Raw genomic sequence first — 12,991 nt, forward strand, 5'->3', positions numbered from 1 at the left:
GAACTGTTCAAATTTCCATTTTATTAGAGACACATTCAAGCAGCATTTTCAGGGATCATTATCAAAAAACGCTGCTGACTTTTGTAACATTGCTGAAACAAAAACAATACCGTTCCCAGCAGATCGTTCTTGTATAAATAGGGCATAGGGTTCATTAAGTGCTGAGCCAATCATAGCTGTCTATTGGCGATATCGTGCCAACCATTGACTGGTTCCCAGGCCATCACAAGGCAAAGAGAGAGAGACACCACCAGAAACTGCACAGATTAAGCTCAAGTGCAAGTTTTTGAACTGAAGTAAGAAAACATGGTCCCATGTTCACTCACTCATGAAATAAAAAGTCAAACGGGCGCATTTTAGGCCCCGTTTACACAATGTTTCAGTGAAAATGCATTATTTTTAGCGTTTTAACTTTATACGTTTTGAAAACGATGTCTGTTTACACGGAGACGACAGAAACGCAGAAAAAAAATGTAGTTAGGATTTAGGGCCACTACTACTACTACTACTACTACTGTTACTACTGACAATTGACATTGTTTATAGTTTTTGTGTTGTTGTTTTAAGTTGTTTTTTTTCAACTAGTATTAAATGGTTGTTCAAACAAACTTCAGCAGGAAATGCCACTGTTAGTATATTGGGGCTCATTTCCTCAGCTGGCTCCACGCAACTATTGTTTGTGTCAAATTCATATTTATTTGCTTTAATCCTCCGTTATGTTCGATATCTTACCCCACCAACACGTGCTCCATCCCATCACCCAAAAAATTGCGGACATGATATCATTTCCAGCAGATCCTCCTCAGGTAAACTGGGGCTGAAGCTTTTCAGAACCTTTTATTTTTTTTTAAACCACTCCTCTTTGTGTTTGATGTCCGTGATGGTATTTTGTCTCCTGCGAAGAGCATGCAGACCAAAAGTGCGCTTCATGAACGATCTCAGTAAATCAGATCCTCAGTCCCCTGTACCTCCTTTTAGGGAAAAAAACAAACAAAAAAGACATATGAGTTCAGTGTCTCGACTGATTGGAAAAAAAAAACTTAAAACAACCTTTTTGTGTGTGTGTGTGTGTGTGTGTGTGTGTGTGTGTGTGTGTGTGTGTGTGTGTGTGTGTGTGTGTGTGTGTGTGTGTGTGTGTGTGTGTGTGTGTGTGTGTGTGTGTGTGTGTGTGTGTGTGTGTGTGTGTGTGTGTGTGTGTGTGTGTGTGTGTGTGTGTGTGTGTGTGTGTGTGTGTCTTTTGGGTTTCTGTTCAGATGCACACTGTAGCAACAAAGCACTCCGAGGGAGCTTCATTAAACAGAACAAAAGTTTCTGATGTGTCAACAGAAAGTCTCAAATGTTTTAATCTGTGAAGCTATCTTCGCTTTCTGTGCCGCGTCGACGCTGTCAGTTATTCAACCTGTGCTTGTACTTCCTTACCTCGGGGTCCAGCTCACAAATCAATGCAACTTGTCTGACTTGAGGTGACAGCTCCAATAAAGCATGCGCGGTGAGAGGAATGAGGGCCTGGCTTGGTTTGTAGCCTCAGCTAATATTGTACGGAGAATAGATGTGTCTCGCACCTCCGTTTCGTTGGTTCAGTGCACAGTGCATCCTGATTTGCTGTCTGTCAGTCTGAATGCTTTGTGTGTTTGCCCTCTATGTAGCGGCTCTCATCTTAAAACGTGTTTTTCCTTTCCTCTCTTTCATGTACTGCTTTGTGGTTTTATTTTACATATTCCCTCCCACTTGCTCTGTCTTTGTCTTTTTATTTTCTACTCTCGTAATGGAAAGCCATTCAATACCAGCACTCCGTCTGAGCTTCCAAGTAGTTAGTGAGTAAGATCTGTTGTGACATGTTACAACATTAGCAAAAGCAGGCAGCCTCCGGGCCTTGTCATTTAGTCTAATTGATTCCCTTAATTGTCTTAGGAAGACCAGAAAGTTCCTGCCTTTTTCTTCCGGTGTGTCTTTCAGCATGTTAATCATGCCCGTTTGTGGTGGATACACGCTGGCGGTGAGCTAAAGCCGCCTGATGCAAATTTCAAATCAAGCTTGGACCCCAAGACACACCGGGCAGATGTGAAATCCATTTTGATGAGAGCAGCTTAAAAAAAAGGGAGGAAAAGCAATAAAAAACAGATTTGTCGGGTGTGAACTGCCGAAAAGATGTTGTCCTTGTGTGAGCTTAAGCAAGACTTGAGTGATGGCTCATCCGCCTGGTCACAAACACAAGTCAGCCGAAACTGTTCTCAACCAATGCGAGCATTCAATTTAAATTGAACTCTGCTTTAGATATATTGCAGCTTCCATTCAACTGTGTGTGTGTCATCTTTAAAGGTTTCTCTGATCGACTCTTGAAATATAGAGCTTCAATAGTGACTGCATGGATGTTTTTCAGTCAAACCACGCCTGTTGCCAATAAACAAGCTCACATATAGGATCACAAGGACACACTGCACTGTTTTCAAGTGCAGAATTTCCTGTTGTAGCGTCTCCAGCTGACTCTCTTAACGCAGTCTCGACGCTTGATAACGCTCTCGTCGAGCTTTTTTTTTTATTTTTTCACCCTAAAAGAGTCCCCCTTGATTGTTGCTCTTCGCTGGCTTGTTTTGATTGGCCCAGCATGTGGGGGCTGATGGGTAATGATTAGCAGGGCCCTGGCTAACCAATCAAAGGGCATTAATTAGTCCCATTGTTTTCCCATTGCCCTGCATCGAGGACTCGCACGCCACTACCCATGCGTGTCTTCACTGGGCTATCCACCTCATCCCGTCCCTCTCATTAACAGACAAGAGTGGCAAGCCAATCAGGCCGAGCACTGGTTCTCGTCTGGCATGCTTATATACACACACACACGCATGCAAGCAAGCAGGCATGAGTACACACTCTCTGGCCTGATCCCAGGAGTCCTTTCATGGCCAGTGATTGTCATTCGCATCTGGCTATATGACCTTGATAGGGAGAACAGAAGCACCACCGAGAGATGTTCCCACATATTCTCTCTCAGAAACGCACAATGCAGACATGCTGCTTTTGAAATCCGGCCTCATTCGCCGTCGAGTGTGTTTGCATCCATACAGGCGATGCATTTGCATGAGACCTATTACATTTTTTGAGGGGGATTGACTCTTACAATTTCTTTGCCGCACTTTGCTTTGCACACCAGATTTTCTCGAGAGTTTTTATGAGTTTTATTGTGTGCCCTCGTGACACTTGATCGACACACAAACAATGGGAGGCACTATTAAGGTTTTAATACACACAAACACTGTTGCGTAAAACACACACACACACACACACACACACACACACACACACACACACACACACACACACACACACACACACACACACACACACACACACACACACTCTGCTGCCGATCCATTCTTTTGGCACTCGACCTCTCTCTCTCTCTCTCGCTCTCGCTCTTTCTCTCTCTCTCTCTGAGCTCCGAGGAGGTTTGGCGTTATAGAGCAGCACCACACCTCCTGTCATCTTCTTGCAATATCACGAGCCCCCAAGTCTTTCATATCTGTACAGCTGGTAATGAGAGCTGATAGAAAGAGGTGAGATTCTCCCATCAGTCCTCCCACACACACACGCAGAGGGAGACAGACTCAGTAGAGACAAAACCACTGGGTGCACATTTCTCCACGATGGATGTACATCAGTGTGTGTGTGTGTGTGTGTGTGTGTGTGTGTGTGTGTGTGTGTGTGTGTGTGTGTGTGTGTGTGTGTGTGTGTGTGTGTGTGTGTGTGTGTGTGTGTGTGTGTGTGTGTGTGTGTGTGTGTGTGTGTGTGTGTGTGTGTGTGTGTGTGTGTGTGTGTGTGTGTGTGTGTGTGTGTGTGTGTGTGTGTGTGTGTGTGTGTGTGTGTGTGTAATCACACTTCTACCCCACAGAGGGTTTTTCTAATCAGTCTAAACTTCTCCTGACACTTCGGTTACTCTTCAGCTGGAGTTACCGTGTCTTTATCAGTGTCTCTCTTTCTCTCTCGCTCACATTCTTTGCTTCCTCCTCTCTCACTCCCCCATCCATCCTTCTCGTGCGTCCATTTCTGTTCCTCCGCTACCCCCGCATCTATGAAAGTTTGATGCTGAGCCATCTGTGAATCCAACTGGTGCAGCACCTCATTGTATTTCATTTTGTTTTTTGTTTTCTTTATGTGACCCAGTTTGCCAGTCTCTGCAGGTGCTTTCTGAAAGTCTGATGAAAGATGAAAAATATCTCTGAACCTCATGACAACAGTGCCACCTGTGTGAGTGTGGGCAGAGATGACTGTTCTTAGCATTTAGGTGCTGACAGGAGTGGAAAGACTAGGAACATGCACTATGATGAACTAAATGTTTGATGTTGGTTTCACACACAAACGAGATGTGGAACAACGACTCCAGCTCTTTTCTGCAACAAATGTAGTAAAGCTTGTGTATTAAAAGACCTTGGAAACAAAAGTATAGCAGATTTAAAAAAAAATGTACATAGGTGTTCAGTGTGTGGGTATGCCCACAGTTATGCACACAAGTAAACATATGAATAACGACTATTATTTAGATTTCAGTCATATCATGCTTTTTTTCCACTGCGTCAACAATCCTGAAATGCTTTACATGGTCTGTTATATTCACCCATCTGCTCACAAACCTATGGTTAGGTTACCTCCATTGGGAACAAAGTGACGCTCAGGCCTCATGAACAAGTGAAAACACATTGTTTTTTCCATTTTCACTTTAGAAAAGTTTTGTTTTGAAAACGATGTCCGTTTACCCGGAAATAGCAGAAACGCTGAAAACAATGTAGTTAGGGGCAAAGGAAGCTTCGCTCAATTTGGAAACAAGGAATGAAGTAAAGAGCAGGAAGGATCAGATCTATTTTATTGTGTGCGTGCGTGCGTGCGTGCGTGCGTGCGTGCGTGCGTGCGTGCGTGCGTGCGTGCGTGCGTGCGTGCGTGCGTGCGTGCGTGCGTGCGTGTTTATTGATGTCTACTGCTGTGGTTTTTATTTTTCAACTTTCAGGTTTTACCTGCAGTCATCACTTTGTATAGCAAACAAGACGCACAGAGTGAGTAAGCACAAAACCTTTGCTGAAGAGTAGAGAGTGGTGAATGGAAGCGTCTCCAAAAAAGCAAGTCTGGACATTTTCTAGAGTGACAAGGAACAAGGAAAAGACGAAGCGAGATATCCATAAAAATGGTGGAGAGTTCCAGAGAGGCCATACGCATTCGTGCTTTGTCTATCATGGCCTTATGTCCAATGCTCTTTCAAGTAGGAAGTGGAAAGGCTTTCATTTTAACTGGCGACCCATTGAAGGGCTTTCTCATTAAAAGGAACCTCATAGCACCTCTCTGATCACTCGAGGAATCACAAGGGAGCCGTTTACTTTCATGACTTTCAGGGACAGTGCAGATGCCCAGTGGGGTGTTGACCCAGGTACAACACTGTGTGTTCTTGCAGATGTCACGGATACTGGCGTAACAATGGGAATGATGAAAACCCAACGTTCTCATTTAACAATTTATCACGTTCTCTTTAAAGCTCATTAGCATACTCCAAAGATTCCAAGAGTGAAACAGAGTCATCGTAATTGGAAAGCACAACTTTTTTTTTTCTCCTGAACCTACAAAACCATGATCAAATAAAAGAGAACAAAGTCATTTCTTGGAGGCTCCAACTTCATCCAGTCACTTGGTGTTGAATGCAGACAAACATTTATGGTAACAGTACAATTTCAAGAAGATTAAAATGGGGCCTGATGCATGAGCGCTGGGAACCAACGCACAGGAAGGGAGAACATGCAAACTCCCACGAGAAAGGCCATAAAGCTTGGATTCCAACATGAGATATGTGTCCCACCTTTATCTTAAGCTGTTAGAATCTTGTTATTATGTATTTGGTAGATGAAAGATATGAGAATTATACTTTTTGTGTTATGTACATGATTAAAATGGAAATGTTCACTTTGAAAAGTGACCAGTAGAAAAGCATATTTTCAGGTCTCTTTGGAAGATATTTGTCTTCTGGCTTAGGTTATGTCCTGGACATGAGCCTTCCTGTCAAACTTTCAATATCAAATACAAGCTGACCTGAGGGGGGGGGGGGGGGGGCGAGTCTTGCTTTTCTCTTAAATAATACATATTTTGTCGTTGATCAATCTAATTTTCTACTAATATTCTGGCACATTGTGCATCCTCTGTTTTTCTTTGTGCTTGTGTACAAACCTTTGAAGTTCTTCTCTGCTCCAAATATTGGCAAATGTGTCTCATTTTATCATATTTCTCTCTCAACCATCTGCCCTGATCTCGAGGTCATTGGCTTCGGTTTCAGTTTCAGCTGCGATACGAGACTCTAACATGCTTTGTTTTCTGTTTTCTTTTCAAAACCTGCCTGTTCCTGTTGCTGGGGTGCCCGTGGACGCCGCTGCCTCCGGCAGTCTCATGTGAGTGCATCTATCCAAAAAGTCCCTGGGTCAGATCAGTCCTGCCTGAGAGATTACAATTTTCAGCCAAGTTACTTGGCAGCGTGCTACTTCATCACGACTGTATGAAGCCATGTTTGGTTTAAAGTCTTTTTACCCTGGCCTAACAACAAAAATCATAATCAACATAACATTAGCATTTAGTTATTGAAAGTTGTTGTTTTTTTGGTTTTTTTTCTTTATAAATATTTACTTAACTGCTCCACTTTCTTCATTTAAGACATAATCCTACGCCGCATGAGCGAGTAGTCACAGCAGGCATCCACTGCTGAGGGAGATGATACCAACGTTCATGTTTTACATGTGTTACTTTTACCAACTGCTGAAATCAAATCAAAGTCTTTTCTCATCCAACATTTTTAATTGGATGTTATCAAGCATTTGCATCACCATTCAAGGCACAGTGTGTTCCTTTTCCTCAAATGTCAACTTATTTTAATAGGGAGTATTTGTTGTTGGTATGCTATACTTTAATAGGTCAAATAATTTTTTATTATGTTAAATCTGAAATGCTGGTGATTTCTGTGTGTGCGTGTCCAGGTGATTTCAATGGAGAGGTCTCGGATGCATATCTTCCGACTGACAGGTCCCGGTGCTGATCAGGATCCCATCGGTCTCTTCACCATCAACACAGAGACGGGAGACGTGTCAGTCAGCCGCTCGCTGGACCGGGAGGACATTGACAGCTACCAGGTCAGCATATGTGACACATACCAGTGCACGCCCTTGTGCTCATTGTGATTGTGTTTCTTTTTTTTCCCCCGTCTACCCACCTGGGGACACTTTGTCCCTTTGAGTTGTTGACACATTTTCAGTTTTCCTCGGCAGTGTTCTGATCAGAGGTTTCCTGTATTGTCCAAAAAAAAATAACAGTTGAAATAAAGACCTCTGAAGTTATTGGAACACACGATGTAATTAAGGATGCACTGATAACTACTTTTAGGAGTACAAGTACTAACCTTGAGCTGCTTGTTGATACTGAGTACCAATACAAGGACTGAGCAAATGTTGTTATAGAATGTCTAAACCACTGACATTGCCCATCCTCTATTGTCTACCTGCGGCCAGCGTTGCTGACAGATGACATCACATTACAATTGCCGGGTACCACCAGGAGTATCAGACCCAGTACAGTGCTATCAGTGCATCCCTAATTATGAGAACTTTATCGACTCGCTATAAATTTCACTTTTTGTCAAAAAAGCTTTTAACTCGCCCCCGTCAACAAATATCATTTACTTCTTTTGGATCTGTGGTTGACACTTTTTTTCTGAGTATAGAACATTTCCAATTGAACCAAAATATACAGTTTGATGGGTGGTAGGAGGTGTGTGGCATCCGCGTGAGTTTCGAGTTAATCCTATTAGTTTGACTTAAGAGGTGAGAGGTTAACGCTATGCTTTACTTTACTTTACACAGTGGGGATATGACTCCCCTCACCCCCACTATGGCTTTATGTAGAACAAATGTGCCATGTTGAGGAATCTATTTTTAGTGGGTGTATGCCTTAGTATTAAAAGTGGCGTTGAAATTAGTTGAGAAAAAGATTGCTTCGATCTTTGAAACAGCTTGACTGTTATTGATTGTGTATTTAAGCAAAGATTGCATCTTTTTTTAGAAGTGAGTGGTCTCCTCAGCGTTCTAGGATTTTTAATGCCGTCAGGAGTGTCTCACTATATAAACCATTTTCCCCAAAAAAGACCGAAAGAAAGGGGTGCTCAGTTAGTCCTTTGATCTCATCCTTTTTTGCTGAAATCAAACTACTTGAGAGTGCAAGCTGTTGATAAGCTTGCTGGATTTTGTAAAAATTGAGAAATAAATCACTCTGTAAATAACAACAGATGTGAGAGAGCAAGCAAGGGAAGCGCGGAGAGACAGAATGACATGCAAAAACATATTCATCTAATTTCTTTTGTCTCCTAAAGCGGAGGCAGAGCAACAAGGACGACGCCTTTCAGGGGTTACAGCCTGATTCAGGTTGTTTACAAGCCGCTTTGACACCAAGTAACTGAGCTGCAACAAGAAATATGACACAATATCAGGCACATGAACAATGTAGTGACTCAAATATGGAAAGAAGTGATCTTGCGGTGAAAGCGGTTTCATATTATTTTCTGGCACTCTTCAGGGACTCTACAAGACAGACAGTAAGTTAACTCCAGAGCTTCTGCTTGTGACTGGGTGATCAGGGCAATTCTAACATATGGTTCTGGAATAGCAGGACTTGCAGTGAGTTAACAGTCTGGCTTACATACAGATATTTTCAGCTTCATGAGCTCTCCACCTCAAATCTGTAAAAAGCTTTGCTCTCATGTACAGTGAACACTCCTGCCATTTACCCTTCAGGCCCTGGAATTATCCATTAAAGAAAGTGTAGGAGTTATTTATAAAACGCGTTTGAATTACCATTCTAAAAGCTCTGTTATAACCCAACAAATGCACAAAACTGTATATGATGATATAGTGAAAGTCTGACATGACTCCAGAGACATATGTCCACCCCCCATTCGTCGTCCTGCCATGAGGGCTATGCCTGAGAGCACAAACTGCAAGTAATGGAAGACAGGGCTTAATGGTCTATACAGTGAAAACAGTTGTACTGCTGAAGGCCCTGCACACCCACACAGCTGTTTTCAATTTTGCTGGCTGATTAAACCCAGAGGTGGGTAAAGTAGTCACAAAACTGTACTCATGGAAAAGTGCTGTTCATAAAAAACAATGAGCAACGGTGATGATCATCATATTTTGAATAAGTAATCATCCCCACATAAACCGTGATGCTATTCCCAGTTTGAAACTCCATGGTGTCATAAAAGAAAAGGGGTGGGGGAGTGGGGGGGGGGGGGGGGGGTCCCACACTTAAATTAGAGCGATGTTCAAAGGGGAATCCTGAAAGACTTTTTATCACTCTAGTTGCTGCTTCAATTTGACATAAATACAACTACCAACACCCGTCTTGAGACATGGTGGCCTGGAGGTTAGAGAAGCAGGCTTTGGGATCGGAAGTTCACAGGCTGTGACTCCCTGAGCAAGACTTTTGACCCCAACTGCTACCCGAGCATCGCACCATGGTCGCATGTGTAGTTAAAGCTACAATATAAAGAAGTAATTTCCATGAAGGGGATCAATACAGCATGCTTTCTCTCTTTATTCAAGCTTGGGTTTGATGATTAAAATTCCAGCCGACTCACAGGTAACGAAAGAGAACACAGAGGGTGTGGAAGCATTAGTATCCATACAAAACCCATGCATCTACAAGGAGACTATCTCAAAACAATTGAGGCTGCGTTGGGTTGAATCCTACCAGGGCGAATGATATTATGCATAGACACAAGGTAAACAGGTATGAGCTGAGACGACCAACAGATGCACACCCACAATGCTGCACTCTGTATTAAATGTGACATTATTGCCATGGTCGGCTGGAGCTCTGTTGTTGTTCTTTTTGTTTTCTCTGACATGGTTGAAAAATAAATTATCCTCTCTCACTTAGCTTTCTATCTCAAGAGCTGCCTTCAGTTGGTGCATGTCCTCTCTCGGGGAGTTCTTATAGAGTGTCTTTGAATTGGAGAAGTGTCAACCAACCCTCAAGGGTCCTTCCAGGGTCAGTACTTGGTCCCCTGTGTGTGTCAGGAGAAGCAGTCCAGCTCGGTGCAGCCATCCGCTCCCATGATTCCTTCTTGCACTGCTTAGATGATGGCACCTGCCTCTTGCTATCTTTTCCACCAGATGAGCTGTCACTCTTGGTATGGATCCATTTGTAATTCGTATTTTGCCACGTTCAGCTCATCCTACCTGTGACTGAGCTTCTAGTCATCCAAGCCAAATCCAGCATACAAACACAGATAAATATCTAGCGCGTGTCAAGCCGAATCACTCCCACAAGACCTGTTCGGAATTTGGATGCTGTGATGGATGACCAGCTCACCTTCAAGGTTCACATGGCATTAGATACCTGGCCTTGTCATGCCAATTTGTGCTGTACAACGGCACCAAAATCAAACTCTGTCTTTCTGAGCATGCAGCACAGCTCTTGTTGCACTCTCTCATCACACATCACATACTGCAGCTCCCTTCATGCAGGTTTTCCTACCTGCTTAGTCAGAGCTCTGGCAATGATCCAGAACACAGCCAGACATTTAGTCTTCCAGCAGTCAAAAAGAGCACATGTCGTCCCCAAATCCAAAGCCGTGGTGTTGACGTTCACAGAAGCAAAAACTAATGCCCCATTTACACGACATTTCATGCGAAAGCACATTGGTTTTTGTGTTTTCGTTTCATAAAACAAGTGTGCTTACAAGGTATTTAGAAAACGATGTCCACTTCACTGTAGTTACTCAGCGTGAGAAGGAGCTACCAAACTCTTCAATATTTCGACTCTGAAAAATCTATAGATGCTCCTCTTGTTGTTTAACATCAAACTGTACGAATAATTACAAGAAATACTTTGATTGTCTCTAAGCACTGTCCATCAAGACATACGGCATGCCATAGCCTTGCAGTTTTTGTGTATTATGACATTACAGTCTGATAATGCTGAAGACAACGGATGACATGTTAGACACTGAAAACTTATGCAAAACTCCTCCACTAAATTCATAATAATGATGTTATCAGCTCATCACAGCCACAGCAAGTGACATATTACTTCATATCACCACTGAAAAGAACACTCATGACATTGGAATCAGCAGACTCGACAGCTGTAGTCAGCAGAAGTTCATTTAGTATCGTTTTATAAATTCATTCTATTGTTTTTTTGCTTTTTATGGTACAAGAACTGAATATCCAATTTTAAGGACCGTGATTGTGGCCATCTGCAAATTTTAATTATTTTCTTGTTTCTTCCTTTTCCTTTGTCATCATCATCATTCGACTTCCATCGTTGTAGAGATACTTCTTAAATCCAATGAGACACAAGAGGCTCCCAATTACTTAAAAATGACAATGTATTTAATTCAATTTGTTGTTCATTTTGCCACCCAGAAACAAAGTGAAAACTTAGATTTTTTTTTTCATGTTTGATTTAAACTCACCCACAATTAAACTTATGGAGTCTGTCAGACAGGAGACAAGTGAGCTATGTGCAGAGTAGGGCTGCCACGATTAGTCGACTAGTCACGATTATGTCGACTATTAAAATCGTCGACAACTAATTTAATAGTCGACACGTCGATTTTCTATTTTTTTTTTATCTTTGTTTTTCTCTCAAAACTGCTGCAGCACCTTCCACTGCCGCGTCTGCCTTTCTGTCCTTGACACACATGCGCAATAGTGGTAATCGGGGTCAGCCGTGATGTCACCGGAAGTTATACCAGACCCGGGTGAGTCAGTGAGACCGAAACTTTAATAACTCCTTAGTTACAGGTGCCTACCTCATTGTTGCTGTTTGATGCCAAAGGCAAATTAAGGAAAGTAAAAACCTAAAAAATAAACCTGAAGTATTTATTTTTGTGTTGTTTAGGCAAGTGCCTTTTCCTTATTTTACTCCGCTGTTTGCACTTTGTGCTACATGGTTAAACTAGTTGTTACAAGCATATATAAGAGCAGCTTCATGCTGGTGCGATGAGCTGTATGTTTTACATTCAATTTATATATGATCCGATCCGTCGACTAATCGAAAAAATAATCGGTGATTAGTCGACTAGGAAAATAATCGTTTGTGGCAGCCCTAGTGCAGAGAGCTTGATTTAATTTAGCTTGTCTCAACATCTAACAGCAATCCACTATGTTAATAAAATGACATTAAATCAGTGAAAACAAGCTGTGGATTCAGCTTCTCCCACTCTTAATGCCTTTAACTTGATTATGCATCTGACAGCCGACCCTCAATGGGAATTATTCTGCTAAGGCAAAAAAAAAAAAAAAAGAATTCACTATCTGATCGTTAAAGCAAGATATTCCGTGGCTAAATATTTCCATTACAATGAGAAAAAAAAACAGAACAAGCCTACAATGCCATTATTTCAAAAGCATCGAATGAATTAACTTCTAACGTCAATTATGCCATTCAGTGTATCTGGGCCATCACTAATGATGATTGTTATTTCCAACCTGATGGCTGTTATCCCAGAAGGCAGAGCTGTTATGTCTGGCTGTGCACATACTGTACATGTACTTGTGTGCTTGCCTTACACTCTGGCTGCATGCCTGCTGTGTTTTTCTTTCCTTCATCTTATCGCAAAAAGGTATGAGCCGGAAAGTCTTTTCAGAGTTCTTTTTTTTTTTTTTTCCTTCAGTGATTGAACTCTGTTATGGACTGTATCGCTTTTAATGTACCCAGTGGTCCTCACACATTTATCCCGACGTTCCACTGTCCAATCTTCAAACACGTTTTTGGCAACAGCAAATTCATCGCCAGTTTAAGTGTCAGTCTTTGCCTCATTGCGTTGATCCAACCAGGCATTAACATCTTGTACCTCTGCTTCCAGTCGGGTACAGTGGCAATGCTATTGTCAGTTTTCGTAATATGCAGGTTGTACGGGAGCGGGTTATTAGCCCCATCCGGAGGACCAGAGAATCACTCTTCATCTGTT

At 42.2% G+C, this 12,991-nt stretch overlaps 1 protein-coding gene across 1 annotated transcript in view; it reads left to right on the forward strand.

Annotated features, from left to right (window-relative positions):
- Positions 1-12,991, forward strand: part of cdh13 (cadherin 13, H-cadherin (heart)) — a 266,013-nt gene that overhangs the window by 54,982 nt on the left and 198,040 nt on the right. The window contains exon 4 of the mRNA XM_080475644.1: positions 6,996-7,148. Coding sequence (XP_080331770.1) covers positions 6,996-7,148 — 153 coding nt within the window. The remainder of the gene's footprint in view (positions 1-6,995; positions 7,149-12,991) is intronic.

The sequence above is a fragment of the Lipophrys pholis genome, assembly GCF_963383615.2.
Source record: "Lipophrys pholis genome assembly, chromosome: 11".
Classification (NCBI taxonomy): domain Eukaryota; kingdom Metazoa; phylum Chordata; class Actinopteri; order Blenniiformes; family Blenniidae; genus Lipophrys; species Lipophrys pholis.